This window comes from Parambassis ranga, chromosome 13, assembly GCF_900634625.1.
Source record: "Parambassis ranga chromosome 13, fParRan2.1, whole genome shotgun sequence".
Taxonomy (NCBI): domain Eukaryota; kingdom Metazoa; phylum Chordata; class Actinopteri; family Ambassidae; genus Parambassis; species Parambassis ranga.
Genome location: NC_041033.1, coordinates 18,482,682 through 18,500,794, shown reverse-complemented (window position 1 = coordinate 18,500,794; position 18,113 = coordinate 18,482,682). Strand labels below are relative to the sequence as shown.

At 39.4% G+C, this 18,113-nt stretch overlaps 1 protein-coding gene across 5 annotated transcripts in view; it reads right to left on the bottom strand.

Annotated features, from left to right (window-relative positions):
- Window positions 1-18,113, bottom strand: part of nbeab (neurobeachin b) — a 160,531-nt gene that overhangs the window by 113,592 nt on the left and 28,826 nt on the right. For all 5 annotated transcript variants that reach the window (XM_028418798.1, XM_028418801.1, XM_028418800.1 and 2 more), the window contains exons 2-6: window positions 5,682-5,913; window positions 4,826-4,926; window positions 4,519-4,614; window positions 3,894-4,015; window positions 2,235-2,361 (exon numbers count right to left, since the gene is read on the bottom strand). In XM_028418798.1, the coding sequence (XP_028274599.1) occupies window positions 2,235-2,361; window positions 3,894-4,015; window positions 4,519-4,614; window positions 4,826-4,926; window positions 5,682-5,913 (678 nt within the window). The remainder of the gene's footprint in view (window positions 1-2,234; window positions 2,362-3,893; window positions 4,016-4,518; window positions 4,615-4,825; window positions 4,927-5,681; window positions 5,914-18,113) is intronic.

The window sequence follows — 18,113 nt, the reverse complement described above, 5'->3', positions numbered from 1 at the left end:
AAAGATCCACTTAGTGAGCTACACAGCATGCCACTTAATATATAAATCATCATCTTTTGTAAACTTACACACTACACTACAGTTTAGTCTATAGAACATCTGCAGCATTCATAGTCAGCTCTCCAATTAGTTTTGATTCGGATAAACCTCAAAGTTACCAGAAAGCCACAGCAGCGAGCTTTGCTAGCAAATGTTCTGAAATTTGCAAGGGAAGACAGTGAATAATAGATCAGAGGAAAGGCTAAGAGGAGGAAAGACAACTCATTTTTCACTCTGCACAAAGCCACGACAGGCATTGGCTTATTCAGGGATGAAGCCAGAGAGACTTTAAAGTTGCCACATTCATTGGTTAAGAAAATCCAATTAAATACATTGTAAAGAAAGACAATGGCATCTAAACAAGTGAATGTCAACAGAGTAAAATATGAATGGACTTTTGTTTCTATGATTCTCTGCCAGAGAGAATACGTATCAAATTGTAAACATGTAAATGGTGACTTGTCTTTTTCCTTTGTCCTGGAGGAGACAATCCTAACTCAGTGACTGCAGCTTTTTTGTGACCTCTTAGCAAGTCAATAAAGTTAAACTTATCTTCAAAGATAATTATGGTATTTTTACCTGGAATAGCATTTTCTGAGTAAAAACGCTGTAATGTTCAGAATTCACACAGGAGCTCTGACAACCGTCCATTAAAAGCATGTTTTCACTGATTACCTTTCAAGGACAGGGGCAAACTGAAGTTGTTGCTAGTTATCCTATAAATAGACAACACTGCTGTACATATGCTGCATCTGGCCGACCCTCAAGAAGCACTTCATTCTGTTTTGTTTAATGGTATCGTTCATTGTGTAGCGATAACTTCACCACTTGCTCCTGCACTTGCTGGACAGCCTCGCACTCTAAAGGGTGGGTGGCATATGTGTGGGGAAAACATTATTATAAACATACCCCAAACCTCCACAGTGAATGGCTTAGGACAGGCTTTTAGGATCTCAAGTATCTTTCTGATGGGATTACCAAACATAAAGGCAACCAAACTCTGCTAATCAATGCACTGAATTTGTGTTAGCAGTTCAAAGCAGAGACACGGTGTGATGGAGAGAAAGAGAATAACAAGCGACTCAAAGCTCTCATGTAAGACTGGCACATCCATTCACAGCAGTAAGAAAAAGGTTGTCTATCTTTTATGTGACTGTGCGCCCAATATTTATTAGTTTGACCCAAGAAGGGCACAGTGGTCAACTAATGGAATCACAGCTCTCTACACAAAGGTAAGGACACTTGAAAGTGGATTCATGGCTGAGGAAGAGAGTGCAAGCTGCCCAGGGATAATTTAGAACTACACTTATCTGCAGATGTCACAACCCCAAATCAATTAAAAACTTAATTTAACGTGTTTTATCTTGTAAGAGCTTCTAGAAAACAATAGTACCGCTGTGGCACTGCCAATAAGGAGAAGAGTTGCTCCCAGGTGTTATGTGCAGCGGCTAATAGTTTGACACGTGCTTTAAGCGAGTTTTTCTTCTCTGCAGGGACAGGCATGCTACAGTGACACTCCACGCTAAATTAAGTTCCATTTCCTCATCTACATTTACATCCAATTACACATGTCTCCTCGTGGAGGTTAACACCTTAGGTCTATATGTAACACACACATATGTCAACCAATGCCAATAAAAGAACGATGCAGAGTACCGCAAGAGCAGCATACGTTTTCTGTTTCTAATAAAACAAAAAGAGCACAACAAAACCTATTGTTTACTTTAGTGTGTGCCAAGACCTGCCAGTCTGTAGCAGTAGTGGCAAAGCTAAATGAACTTTGACCACTGCAGCCAGTGAGAGGACCAGATGAGGATGGCTCCCAAAGCTAATCCATTACACTTTCCTGTTAAAGAAAGCACATATAAATGTTTACAGCCTGGACTACAGAGGAGCTGGAGCCTCCAACAATGAGCTTTAAATCCCCTCGTTAGGGGGTCCATTTACACACTATGGTAAGAAGGCTGAATTGTGTTATACAGCTTAGATTTGTCAAGTTTTTTCCCTCTTAAGTAAGGAGGTAAGTATTCAGTCTGTCTGAAAGGGCCATTTATCCTCTTCCTCTTCACTCAGGCCATAATTATTTGCAGTTATGAGATTCAATGGTTGATATAATGGTTTTCTGGATTAGATGTGCCTTACACAATAATTATATAAGTAATACCAGAATGACAAAAGTCATATGCAGCTCTTACCTTCCTAGGCTGGAAGTCATATTTTACACAGTGCTGAAAACCTTTTCCTTTAGACTTCAGCGACGTCACAATCAAGCAGTTACCAACAAAGTGTGCCGAGTAGCCGATACCCTTGCTGGTGCGAAAGCTGTAAACAAAGAGATATACACTGATTATCATGTGCTGCAGACATGGTAACTTTAATTTATTTATCCGGGCTTGATCATTTATTTATCCAAGATGATGATTAAACAGCGCTCTCAGTGTGGCCTCTAATAATCCTGACTCTATAAAAAGACATATAACAACAGGACTGAAAAATATAACCTGCAGTATAGGCAGACCATATAGCCCACACACAAACACACAAGAACAATCTTTCAATACCACTAGCTTTCTGTTCTTTCCCTACTTGGACCGAACATCTTTTTCACTGCTGACATATATTCAATATACTCCTACAGTCTTTAGGTCTTCCTTCTTCAAAGGCCCCCTCCACAACCGAACACCAGGATCATCTAAAACAAACAGATCTCTTTGTCCAGGGAGATAAAGAGAATAAAGACTTTTACATTGTGGGGTGGTGGCAGGACCAGGGAGATATAGAGCCCCATCCCTGACTACCACTGAGCCAAGGCGGCTCTTGTGGACAAGCCAGGTCCGCTTCTGAAGATATAGTTCTTTTTTGTTGTCTACACGCCCTGCCACTGAGCTGTGAGGCACTCAGAGCAATACATAAACAGGATTAGCCTGGCATATCTCACCCTTTTTGTGACTGTGTCAGTACAGAATAGCTGCCATATGAATACCAACATCTTAGCTTTTTTTTCTTCTTTTTGATGTTACACATCAGAGAACAAGCCTTTCTAAGATGAGTACATTCTTTTATTTGAACTGTTGGATTCAGGTAAAGAACTGGCAATGCCAGCAGATGATAAACAATGAACTAACTGTTATCTCTGACCAATTAGTCTGCCTGTCAGCCAACTCTCTTTCATTTCCTACCACGACTCATTCTAATTGTATTCTGTGATTTTTCCCCCCTGTAAACAGAAAGTATGGCAGCCAAACATCGCTGCCCTTTTGGCTTATTGATTTTAACACTAATTACCCACAAGCTCCACAAGCTATGTGAGCCTTATGTGGCAGATATTCAAATCTAAATTAATACCACCAAAGTGTCTCCCAATGCAGCAATCCATTTCAGCAGCAGACAGTTCCAGCCGCTGTAGTTCATGCCTCCATGGGTTTTAATCTCCGTAATCTCACCTAATTCCCTCGATCTCCATTATAATTCATGAACATTATCTGGAAAAAATGAAGCCCTTTGACAAACCACATTACATAAGGGTTGCCAGTGTGTGGAAAATAGTGTCTGTAAAACTAGTTTAACCTTGAAAAACAAGTTGCAGCCATAATCTGCTTAGATGAGAAAATCACTGTAGGTCACAGAGCATCAGACAGCATACTGCTTTGTCAATAAAGCTGCTGGTAGTTTTATAGCTCTCTGCAGAGAGGTATGATTTCTAATATAAAGTTCAAGCAATTAGATTGATGAAAAACAGCAAAGTGTAATTTTCTTCTCTTCGGTGTGATAATGTAGACTCACAGCACCTGTGAGAGACGGGCGAGGAGGACACAGGAAACACAAAGCACAAATATACTTTATTGTGTACTCACCAGTAGAGATATGGTTTGTCCTTGTCGACATTGATGTTATTCAAGGGATCCATTCGGAACCAGGTGTTGAATGTAAACCCGTTCTGATAAGGCCACTTAGCAATAGGAGGTAATGCAATTGCCTAAGTAAAAAAAAGACACAACAACAACAGGATAGAGTTGCATATGAAGGCTGCACTGTCTGAGTTTATTGCACAACTGTCACGATTTTAAATGGCTCTTCCAAAACTGAGACTATGATGACCTTCATGGTGTTACTGGCCAGCTGATGACATCATAAATCCTTCTCCCGCTGAATACTTTATGATGGCAAGTGTCAAACATATTTGAATAAACTTGTGGTTAATCTTCATGATTTTGTGATACCTCATTTACTTTCAGTAAGTATCAGCAGCATCCTGCAGTATGTTCATCAAAAATGCATCAAGGCTTTTCAACCCTGCAACAGTTAATGAAAAAGTGTACACAGTATACCCCAACATGTATAGCAACTGTGCTGCCGCCAGAAACTCATTGAGGTTGAGACATAATTCATCTTTTAAAAAATTTTTAAACAACAATTTTGTATTTTTAAACCTGTAAAAATACAGCGAAGAACACACAGTTGAAGAAAATGAAAGCTTACTGCTGCACTGCGACCAGGAAAGTTGAAGAAGGCATCTGGACCATGTCTCTGGGGCATCTGATTCAACACTGACAACATTTTGACTGCATGCTTCGGCTGTACAGGAAACAAAGACAAAAACAGCAATAACAAGGCAGCCAAAGCTTCCTCTGCCACTGCTTCTGTTGCAAACATTCAATACCGTTTCAGTTCACTCATTTTGCAGTTCATCAATTACACAACAAGTCCTAAACAAGACTGTAGTGACAGTCTCAAACTATACAAGCCTTTTGGCCAGATCTTTGCATCATTGTACTTTGTCACTTACCCAGAGGCCTGCTTCCCCTCGTAGCATGCTGAATAACAGCTTCAGCTCCTTCACTGTGATGCTGTAGCTGGCCAGCACTCCCAACATATCCACCAGCAAGTCTTTAAGAGTTAAGACGGCATACACACACACACATCACCAAATAAACCAGCAGAGAGAAAACAATCATCAAAAGCAGCTGCATTTTAAAGATGTTTAATCCCTCCACTCTGCACAGGAGGTCCTCGTGGGGAAAAGTGTTCATATGTCTGAGATAATAGAAACAGCTTCACTTTAGTTGACAGTTCATTGTCTGTGAAATCCCATTATATTTACCACAGAAACAGCCAATTACATGCAGAATGACTAAATCTATGTGGTATCTATGGGGTAAACACTGCAGTGAAAAGGCATTTTAATTAGAATTTAAAATGTAATAAACAATAGTTACATAAGGTCTTCTTGATGTGTTATATTGCAGAAAGGAAACTAAAAACCCAGATCTCATTGACTTACTTCTAATTAAAAAAGTACAGTACTAAAGTTTGAAATTCAGTTAATATACATATATGTAATATACATATATATAAACAAATATGTATATATTTTTGTCACTGTGACAAAATAATAACAACAGTTATCTCATAGAATAATTTGAATAAAAGGTGACGCCAAATAGACATCACAAGTTACATTACAACACAAATTATCTTATTACACACACATTTTAGTGGATGGGTACTGTGCTGAGGTCACAGAAATTAGCACATATTTTAACCAAAATACAGATCTAGTCATTTCTTTACTTCACTGAATGTGGAACCTTAGAAAGTATCAAGCATTGAATGTTTTCCAGCATGCTCAGACAAAATCATACCTGCAATCATGTCCTCCACTGAGCTCATTTTGAGCAGCACCTGTTGGATGAGGCCCACTTCAGTGCTTGTTTGTAAGTTTCTGACACTTTTTCGAAGGATGGCGGTGAACATGCTCCAGATTTCAGCCTGGCAGGTGATGTCACAGTGCTCCAACAGCTCCACCATGCAACCGATGCTTTCAGCATCTTGAATAATGAAATTTGTCTCCAGATCAAACTCACCGCCCACCAACTGCAAAATAAGGTGAGACAGTTGGAGAAGGTGAAAATTATCTTTCACATGCCAGAGAAATTATATTTTGTGTCATGCTGAAGTAACACTCCAACATGGAGCAGCTTGAACATTTTTTGCCCACATTCACAAATTTTCATGTCCCCTACTATAATAGCAAAAAGCTTTATAGCACTGGAGTAGTAAGTGAAGCTCTCCTTCCTTCTACAAGATTTCCATCAGAATTTAAGCACCTGTGAAAATAAATTGAATGAAAACAGGAGGGAAATGGAGTCATTATTGCCCCTCTGCCTTATTTAAAACACAAATGATAATTCCCATTAAGAAACTAGAAAACAACAATCAATAATGCACTTCTTCAAGTCCAAACAGCGTGAAATTAGCCCTCTAAAGAAGTGCATGGTATATTTGGAGCGTACTGACAACAACTTGCTGGTGGGCAGCAAAGCAAGCAGGTGGAAAATGGGCCCAGATACCCGCTGCACATTAGTGTGATTGACAGGTAATAGCTAGGTGAGAGGAAAAGCAGCCTCAAGTAGTAGAAAGAGACGAGTCCATGAAGGTATAAATGGAGCCTCACCTCAATCATCATCAGATCTTGGTGCAATTACATTACAATGATGTGTGTCACTGGGCTGCTTCCGACAGACGGTTCTTGCTCACAGCGAAGAAGTTATGCAGATAAAAAAAAATCTCAGAGAGTTCTATACTCTCTGAGGTGAAACACACATCAATGGGGATAAAATTTTTATCACTAAAAAAATAATCTCATCACACACTTCCACCATATTTCTGCATCTATATATGCATACATTTTCAAAACAATCCCAGCTGCTGAAGTTTGAAGTCTGGTTTGAAAACCAGACATCTTCATCGCTAAGCACAGAAGGCAGAGACATTGTTCAGTGAGGCACAACAATAACAGAAACTCACAGCTTGAAAACTCATGGGGTGAGGGTAATATGCTGTCTGAGTCAGCTCACAGGCCAAAATGTGGAGATGACTCCTATAAAATCAAACAAGCTGCAGCGGGTCTGTCTAAATATAGTTTCTATGTTAACTGATATGCAAAATTAACAGACTGGAGGAGCACTTGTTATCCATAACTCAAAGATAAACTGCCTGCTCCCCCAACCACCTGCCTACTGTCACAATGAATAAAAAGAGAGGAAAACTGAAACTCATGCGTAAGACCTTGCCACCATCAGTGGTTCAGATGAAGCTGCGGTGAGTGACCATACTCATTTATCTTTGTAAGTACAAACAGGTGATGTTAATTGGTATTATTCTAAAAATACAAATTATTGTTAAACAACACCTGCCAAGTCCCACGTATAATGAATCAACACCGACAGCTCTGTTTGGGCTTTACTACAGTGTGTTTATCCATAAGCACAACAGGGTTTGCATGGTTCTTACTTAGAGATTGTGTGTGGCATAAAGAATATCAATAAATCAAATGATAAATGAAGACAAGCCTTTTAGGGATTCAGAGGCTGTTCATCTATAGGTAAGTTATTATCAGACAAAGGGCTCTCCTGCTGAAGCCATTGTGGTGTTTATCACCCAATAACACATGCAGGGAGGGGAAAAGAGTCATGAGGTCTAGACTAAACTTCATCATTCTTCAGTGCTGCTGCCATTAATCACACTATTCACAGGCATGTCACAATCCTAAGAAGAGGTGTAATTGCAGTTTCATATCCACAGAATCATTATGAGCTATTATGTTACAAGAGGTAAATAAAGACATTAAACCACTGATTACACACTTAACATGTGGAGAACTGAGCTCATCTGAGCCATCCTAAATTCAACTGGGTAAATCAATGTACAGTTTGAATACCACTTAATTTCAGTGATGTAAACAAAAACGACAAAACTCAGAAGCAAAATGCTGAAATCTGTTTTTATATTACCACAGAGGAAAAAAATGCTACTACACAAAACAACCTGTACGTTAAAATCCATTTCCACCAACACATGCCACAATCACTTAGACTACATCATTGCTCAAAAACATGTTTTGGGGGGGGGGCATTGTGATAAAAAGGGTTAAAACATTGTACAATATACAGTTACAACCTTTACTATTCATATGCTATATTTAGAGGGCAGTCCATTCCAGGTAAAAGTGTTTTATTCCTCTTCTGCCTGTGAAATGGTCAGACATGAGACATGTGTGGACAGGACCAATGCTAATTTGAATTGAGATGATGTTTTGGTGTTTGTTGAGACAAATAGATTGACAAACTGAAGTTGCCTCAGTTCAGCAAAAAATAGACATCCTTTGTTTTGTTAAATTAGAATCAACTGACCATTCTGCTAGAAAGATGAGAACCTGCCAGAGACATCACTGTAACACTCCATTAATTAGGCCTTCTAGGGAGAGAAGCTAGATAGACTCCACTCATAAATTAAAGGGAGATGGCAGCCTGCCTGCAGTTTGCTTAATGACAGTAAACCTGACAGCATGACAAGAAAATATTGTTGTAAAAAAAACAATATTAAAAAAACAGGCATTCCAATAAGGAGCAAAGAGCTCAGCTTGTCAGCTGTCTAATACAATTCCAACAATAAGTTGATAATTAAAAGTTAAAAAATGACCTCTGAAGGAGGATTCACCCTTCAGCATGACAGCCAGCTTCAGTTTGTGACAACACTGTGATACATCAAAATATCTACTACAGCTACTTTGTTCCAAAGTGCCCACAAATTCTACATTTGAGAGTAACACAGTAATACAGAGGACTATCACCCCTGCAAGCAGAGCAAAGAGTCCAAGAGCCCCTTAACCATCTGACCTTTTTGTGTTTAACAATTACATCTGACACTGTGGACCAACTATATGAGACTGGGTTACTTTTGACGGCACCAGCAATGATCTGAAGGTGAACCACTGTGAAAGGCTTTAGAGGAATCTAAAAAACCCACCATGAAGTGACAGGATCTCCACCTAACAAAAGGGAAAACCACCACAAATGTGCCATGAGGTAAAATCATTACATATCTAAATGCAGCAAAATACCTCCTCCAGAGACAATAAAGAGCTTGATAATGGACAATCCTGGTTTTGATTTACTGATTTTGCAAATTTCTTGCTTTAACTTTGTAATTTAGATTTTTCTTCAGCTGAAATCCTGTGGCTGTTGAACAATATCACTTCAAGAATGTGCTGTCCGCAATCACTGCTAACCGGCTGACTTAAAGAGGCAAAGATAAAATATGCAATTGGAAATCTCCCTCCCTCCAAAACCTCTTTGTCAAAATGAAATGTTTCACATTCTCACGGACTTCCAGCTGGCTTGCCAGAACCCGTCTAAAATACTACAGCAGCAGGAAACACTGACAGTGAGAGAATGTGACTGCACTCTAATTTATTTTTGCGCCTATCTCTCCACCCCTGATGACTTCTGATGATAGAACACTGCTAGCCGTGGCCTGTTTACCACAGTTAAACCAAATGGCAGCTCAGTGTGCTGGTGAGGCTGAGCTGCTCTGCTAAATCCGTTTTTAACCAACACTCGGAGATGAAAGCACCATCAGTAATCTGCACAGTGAAACTCAAAGTTTCAAATATTTGGATGCAAATGAGAGAGAAAATAGAAACTGAGGTTAATTACACAGCACTGCAATACCAGGCTACTGTGCTGATTTTAAATATTTAGTAAAGCATTACTATTTGCTTAATTATGTGTACTTAATAATTTTGCTCCCCAATGGGACTTAAATCTATGCATTAATAAAGGACATAATTTTAATCAAACCTGGGTGATTTTAAAAACGTTTTAGGCATTCGCAAACACCAGAGAAACTGAGACAGTAAAGGGTCAACAAGCATGTGTTAAAAAAAATTATGTTATTATTAAAAACTACAACTGAAATGACATAAGATGGATCGAATCATGGATTCTGTAGGCGTGCACTGCAGGCCTCAGCTGGCCATGTGGTCACAATGTTGTCAAATCTCCCCAGTCCCCATTTTGTGTTGTGCATCTGTTGTTCACACCTGCTATTTGACTGCTATTTTTACACTTGGCTTGATACATGATTTGAAATCTGTGATAGTTTATAACTGGGTATCCATTAGTTAATGTTTAGTTACAGTTTATTCATCCAAAGCAGAGAGATTAAGTCAGTAAATTTAATACACGTAGCTTAGAGCATCCATCTAATGACTGCATGCACAGGACATTTTTCAGTGTCTCTGTGTCTCGCTAAAGGAAAGAAATTGAAAAACGACTAGCTCTGACTTAAGTCTTTCAGGTGATTCAAGCAGTTTCAGTTCTGAGGCAGTCCTAGAAGAGGAGGACATGTCAGTCAACTAACTTCAAGTGTCAGCTCAGGCATTTATCGTAGTCTTTGCACACTCACCCAACCAATCTGTATTCATGTTGTTTCCACTCAACCTCAAATTGAATTAAGTCTTTTGACATTTCTTTGAAAGAGCCATAATTCAACATCAAAGAGGAACTTCTATATAGTGGGATGTTTTGCCGAGACACACAAGCACAGCGAAAATTTCAACCATGTGGAAACCCTGAGTGTAACTGAGAGAAGCAAATTTAGAATCCAACAACTCATATTGTATGACCCAAGTAAGCATGTGCTGGTTTAAATCAGGGCTTTGCAGTCATAAAGAGAACCCATTTTCCTGCTCACACAAGAGGTGACCTGCACAAGGAGGAAACGTGCTTCCTGTAGCCATGGCTAATCATATCCTTTCAATTAAGATTATCTGGCACAGGTTAGACACTCAGAAGCTCAGCGGAGCTGCGGGGTCGAGGATGATTGCAAAAAGGCAAGTGACAGAAACAACACCACAATGTGAGGGGTCAAACTGATGCAACTTAAATTAGGCCCTAACTACACATGTCTACACTACAGTTGACTGACAGGTAGCATGTTTCACTGTGATAGCACAGAGGCTTAGCACCATCACATAGTCTTTCTATTCACAAGGTGAAACTAGATCAGCTTTAATGTCCTTCAGTCACCCTTGTACACTGGAGGATCACTGAACTGCTCACAAGCATATATGAAAGTTAGTCGCTTTCACCTGGCTGACCTCCAAAGAATGAGATTCTGTGATATCACAGATAACCCAGGAGAGCTTGTTGTTTTTGAGGGAATCAAAAGTCTCAGCATTTTTTAAGTCTTTTGAAAATAGCATCCCACCAAGCAGGCATTTATTTTACTGCAACAACAAAAAAATGTTTATGTGATAGCAATTAAGGTGTTTGCTTGGTTCAATTATCTACCCCAGTGGACTCCCATTTTTAGTGCAATAGAGTTATGAGCCTCAATTAATTTTTTTCTCCATTGTGCGTCACTGCCATGAGGCACAGAATTAAGAGTTACATCTGAGCCCTCAAGAATCCCTCCACTTTCAAATGCTCCTGATTAGGCCAGAGCCTAAGGCTTGCTGTCGCCATGGTGACCAGCAGCAAAGACTGGACCACAGACAGTTTCCAAGGGAAGCTTACAGTGGCCTGTAAATTGGGTGAAAATAAATAGAAGTGATGTCCTATTTACAAAGATTGCTGGTGTGGTGTGGACACTGTGCTGAATGAGTCTCTTTGAAGCATAAGAAAAGATGAATATCCCTCTAAAAGGCAGATTTATTAAAGTGAAGTGAGTGAGTGTTTTGTGTTAGCATTTTCTCTTTTCAGATTGTGTTTTTTAGCTTAAAAAAACAGTTTATTCTACTAAACTAGAGAATGCAATGACTCAATAAAAATCCAGATACAGTCCTCTAATGTTTAGGACTGGTTTGAACTTGCATCAGAAATGCTAGAGGCAAGTGTTCATGAAGCGCCAAGATATGAGTTCAGTTTTCACAAACATGAGCTGAGTTCCATGTAAATAAACATCCAGCATTTATAATAATGTGGCAGCTTATACTGTAAAAAGCACTGTCAATTTATCCAGACACATTCTGACAGGGTTTAATTACAGAATGTGAAATGGCCTGCAGAAAAACTTACTATAAAACCAAAAGGTTTAAGAATGATGCAAGAATGTGGAATGCAGAAGAGGACGGAACAGTGAAGTGACTATTTTGCAGCCAAGTGCTTAACAGCACCAAAGGGAGTTTGACACAAAGTGTAATATGTGTACAGAATGCTTGGATTTTCCAACAGCTCATTTCTTCACAGACACTCCAAAATGTTTTTAAACCACAATGAAGGAAAGGCCTAAAGAAGAATATAATGTAATGATACAAACCATGCAAACCTGGGAATGTTTGGAATGAAACGCCAATAGGCAACAGGATCACAAAAAACACGACAATTGGAGAAAAAAAACTGCAAATACAATAAATAAAACACTGATTCCAGAGAATTCAGACTTGATTTTCACTTGACCAGAGACAATCTGCTAACCTAAAAGTTCTAGCATTTAGCCTGAGACTTACTTCGATGCTACACTGAATGACGTAAAAAAAGCAAAACTCCAACAACAGCATGCAGTGGGACAAAATGGTTCTGCCAAGAGTCAAGCTGGAAGCCTGCTCGGTGCCATTCTTTCTTCACTTTAAAATGTCACCAAAACAAAGGTCAAGCCACTTAAAGCAGAGGGGTGCAAAAATTTGAAGAGGGCAGGGGAGTCAAATATGTTTAAACACACACACACACACACACATTGGCTTATTGCTTCTGTGATTCTACAGTGTTTGATGAATGGCTTTCACATCAAGGCTGAACTATGTTAATGAGCGCATTAATGCAGTATTCATCCACATCCAAGTTAAACACACAGCTGTGGACTGGTTGCAAGGAAAAACAATCATTCTTCCTCCTCCTAAAGAAGCAATAATTGTCTAACAAATTAAGGGATATGGTTTGTTTCACTGTTTTCCATGTATATAACACATGCACAATGTTTGGGACTTCAAGTTCATGTTGACAATTTTCTCAACTGAAAATTCTCCAACTAAAATAGCTCCAGTTTGCTATATCTGTGCCTAGTGTAAATTAATGTGATATTCTCAGCTGCCTCACTGTTCTCCCTGAATGCTGCTTCAATGAAAGAACTACTCCCACCTCTGACTGACTCACCACCAACATGCTCCATGTACAAATTTGGAAGAATGTTGCAGTGTTGGGCCTAAAGAGGGACCTAGGTGTCACAATAGACACAAAGTGTGAAGAAGAAAAAGAAAAAACTCTCTAGCAACACAACAGACAAAACGCTGTGGTAATACTGTAATAGAAATGAAGCTGACTTTAATTTGTTTTTCATTTCATCAGAGAGCAGTTTCAATATATGTTATAGCCTCTGAATTCTGACAGCAGCACAGCACCATATCTTCCTCCTGACATGCTTGAGAAAGTGGAACACTTCCTCATTTTCTACTTAATCATGATCTGCATTTGCATTGCCACTATCATGCAACCATGTGAAAACTGCTTCTATTTAACTAAGGCCAAAAATGTAATACTGGCCTTACAGTGCAGGGAGCTTGCACACACTCTCATCTCTGATTTCATGCAACAACAATGCCAAACACAGCCAGAGTGTGCTGCAAATCAACCAGTCACATCCACACAGAATCGGGCAGCAGCCACTTAGAGCGGACTGTTCCTCATCTGGCTGCTGACTGCAAAGCAGATGTATACATCAGTACAGTGTATTATGACTGAGTAGTGCTACCTAGACAGGTGAGAGAACACAAACTACCCACTGCATTTTGCCTACTACCTTCTGTGCGACACCTGGAGCGTCTCCTCTCCTTCAATAAAAATTAGGCTCTTTCTAACAGCTACCAGACAGCAGCCACCTGGTGTGTCTGAATTTCTGAGTACAATTCGTGCCATGTACACTCAGAGAATGGATGCACAGTAAGACTATATTTAACATCCACATGTCTGACAGCCATGTACAAATTTGCCAAAATTTGTTTTCTCACAGCTCAGAGAACAGTGATAAAATGCAAAAGCAATGTACTACATTACAAGGTTACGTACTACATTACACTTCCATTGATTCTCAGAACTTAACCAGTGCTTACTGCTAGACTGCATTTAAACAGAGCTTAGCATAAACCCACCAGTAAGCACTGGGAACCCTGAGAGAATGTGACCTGAATTAATGTCTGACTCACTACATGTCACCAAAGTGCGATTGAAATATCAGGAGGTCTGGTGTGTTGTTTGGGGAAACACAGCTAAAGATTTAAAGACTACAGTATTTATGCTTGACTGAACTGGATGTTTGCAGCATACAGATGTGACAAACAATGCCTGAGGAAACTGAAGATGAAAAGAGGCTTATAATCATTCAGTGGAGCAGAATTTTGAAAAAAGCTTTACAGTTAACAATACCATGCAGTAATTCTTTTCCAGTTTCCATTAAGAACAACACACACTGGCACAGGATCATTAGTGACATTTATTGTATGGAAAGGTTTACCTTCGTCTTAAGACTTGAGTTGGAGAAGTGTACTGAACGCTGGGAAAAATGGACGGTGTATGCACCATAAGTAACATGATGTAAGGCCAGGATGTATGTGTAACAGAATCTCTTGACTGTAAATATGACACCCATGGTGTGCTCATTGTTCATAGTCTATATATGCAAAACACTAATAAAGAAAAAGTTACAAAAAAGAACAACACACACTTAATTATCTTGGTGTAAACATTAGGGGTGGAACGATTCACTAAATCCACGGTTCGGTTCGTATCACGGTTCTGAGGTCATGGTTTTCGGTTCGGTTGGGTTTACCTTGGGTTTTTTCTACTTTTAACACTCTGGAAATACCAGATGAGCATAAAATACACAGCCTACTTATTGAACATTCAACATATTTAAGAATCAGTTAAGTGTTTCCCCATCATTATATCAGGTCAAGTAAATTTGATTTCTTTTTAATTTCTATATAGCACCAGATCATAACAGAAGCCATTTAAGATAACCTTTCCTATACCACAGGTCTATTGTTCCTTTATTAAACAAACTAAACAGCTCATGTTTTTATCTCATTTGCACGGCAGCATGTCATTTCTGTCTGCGCACAGAGGCCTGCTGTGCATACACACACAGACACATGCACAAACACACACACAGACACACACCGTCGGACAGAGAACGTGTGTTGCTTTGTCCACTGTTACTCATTACATGCTAGTTGGATAGACTGAAATCTATGACTACGCTAGGTTAAGCTAACGTTACTGATGTCTGTGTTTTTATTTTATCCTTGCTATTGAAATATGCTATTTACATCCCGCTCTGTAAGCCATGACGGGACCTTCGGCAGCTTTGCGCACGGTTGGACGTAGAGTGCTGTGGGTCTGTCTGCTCTGCCTGCAGCTGAACCTGCTGCGTGAAGCTACAGTGAGAGTGACGGGCTGTGAGTGCATTGAGGCGAGGGAGGAGCTCACGGTCGCTGCTTGTCGAGGACAGTAGCCTGACTACAGAATGATTTCACGTCAGTCTCCAAAAGTCACCTGCTTTTGATAAAAAAGAAAGTTTGGAAAAGCCACCAAATGTAGCGAGAGAGACACCAAGTTGCCAACACTCGTCTATATGCTGTGGTAAAAATGCCTCCCTGTATTACTTGATGCGCATGTCCAGAACCGAACAGAACACGCGCCCCGAACCGAAACACGTACCGAACGGTTCCGATTTTTTTCCTGAACCGTCCTACTCCTAGTAAACATCAGCTTCTTCTACTGCCTTCTCATTAACAGCTGGACTTAGTCCAGTCACTATATGGATGTCAAATGGTGAAACACTAGATTATTAACACTAGAGCTCGAGATGCTTGCAGAAAAATAAAAAAAAAACATAAAAAGTCACCATTGTCAGCTTGAAACATGCTCTGGAACAGGCAATAAAACATTAATTGTAACATTTTACTCAGTGTCTCACCAATGGAGTCCATATTAACAATAAATTATTCCTGACAGTTAATTTAACCTACTGTAAACTGTTTTTCACAGTGCTAATTGCTAGTGAATTGTTTTTGTGCATCTCCATCGGAGTCACCTCACCACGGCCGCAATTTCAAAAGGAGGAAATCGTAATCGTTGGAACAATAAACTGAGCCTGCTGCTTGCCTCAATCTGTCTTGTTTTCGAGGTTGTTTTACCACTGATAGACTGTGTTCAGCGTAAATAAAAAAACCTGTTTTGAACTTGCAATATAAAGTGCAGCAGGCTGAGATGAAGTCTAACCTTGTCAGGCTCACAGTCTCTTGAGCACTTGACCGAACCCATTTCAAGTAAAAGAAATAAAAAGTCAAGGTCATAACAGAAAATATTTCCTATTTACTGTATTTCTTTTCAGGCAACATAGTTCACTGGAGAGCTGCAGTAGGTGTGTTGTCCTCTTGATGGCCACATAACTTTTTTTCCTCAAGTGTGTCTTAGCATCATTGGGTAGAGTCCTAGTTGGTTTTAAAGATATGTTGTAAGTGAAACTAAGTCCTATCCATTTTAAACTAACTGGAGTTTGGCTCAATGTCACAGGCAGGTTTCAAGATAAACAGCAGCTTTAAGCAGTTACTGTCAACTATCTGCTCCTCCAAGCAGCTTCATCACTTCTCAGAACTCATCTTTAATAAATCTGCTTCAAGAACTTGAAAGACAACATGACCTTTCTTTACCTGGTGGTACAGCCACATTTAGGTGTTTATTATAGAATGCATCTATAAGGGAGACACGTTTTGATCCTTCTTAGGTAAGACTGCGTCTCATCAATCCATCCTCAGCCAACAAAAAAGGCACGATCATTGCCATTGACTAAAGAAATCTCTTTATCTTCATTGTAAGGAGGGCCTTTATGTCTTAACTGTTTTGCAGGCCTATATCTGAGATTAGGAGGCTACAGGAAGACAGTGGGGTGTTTGGAGTGAACAGGACATACGGCTGGCAACGGCACAGAGCTCACAGTTGTTCAAACTTGAAACTACATCCCTTCTCATCAGCAAGGAGACAGAAAGGCATGTCGTACAGGCTATACTGTCAAAGACTCCAAAGCCAAAAGTCCAGACAACATAATTAGTTTGCATGCAAAACACTCATTTCCCCTTGCTTGCTTTCACAGATAAACATGGTCAGTCTATAAATGCTCTGCCACTGAGGAAAACGTGAGGTGCATTTGATTCAATAGTGAGAAAGGGCAAAGAAAAGTCCCGTGTATATTTCCCAGAAACAGTTGACAGAGAGCAGTACATCTCATCATCCGATCTTTCCTCTCATCCTCTGTTCACAGCAGAATGACAGCATCCCACCATGAATCACAAGGACCTCATATATCTCATCTCATCTTAATCCTGGCAGTGTACAGCTGTATTAAATGTCCTGCTTTCTCCTCCTCAACACAGCATCAGCAATATATGTCATTTCAAAGCTGGAATAACACAGTGCTCCTGTAATATTTATTTAAAGAAAAAACAAAAAAGACTACGGCCTACTATCCTGAAAACATAGATATGCCTAAAATTACCCTTATACACACTGACACACACAGATGTATTAATCCACTTCTTGAATAAAAATGATTTTCCTAATTTTTCAGGATTGAAATTGTTCCCTTTACTGACAAGGCTGCAATTATTTCAATCACAGGGAAAGTTATATCAAGTTATTTGTGATTTATTTAAGAGGATGTGATCACACAAAAAGACCACAGAGGAACAGGTACATGACCTGCATGTTGAGAACTCCCTCCACTGTCAAGTGTAAAAGACCTTACCATGGGAAAGCTGTGAAGTCTCTGTTTTCATCTTTTATACAGATAACCTGTGGGGATAATAAATGTAATTTCAATGGAAAATGTTTCCATTGAAATTATTAGCATGACTAATCACCATTTTTATAAAAATAGCATAAATTGATTTCAGATGTGGTTAAAAACTCCTTTAGTCCTGTGTCTCACTTCACAGAAAAGGCTAAAAATGTAACATAATTATTTAAACTAGTAAAAATATGAAACAATGCTTGCAAGCTATCAAGGGAAATCTACCAACAGTATTCAAAGGAGAGGGGGATGCAGGAGTTTTTGCAGTGAGCTCCATTTATATTGAAAAGGTACTCTCTCTGCAGGCTAGCAGATCGGGATATTATTCACATCTGAAAAGCCAAAAGGGTGAATAAATTGACAACTCTGAAGGTGAAACTAGAATTTGTTTTCAGAGTATGATGTCAAATTATTTCCTGGAAAATAAAAACAATTTGACCACCTTGAAC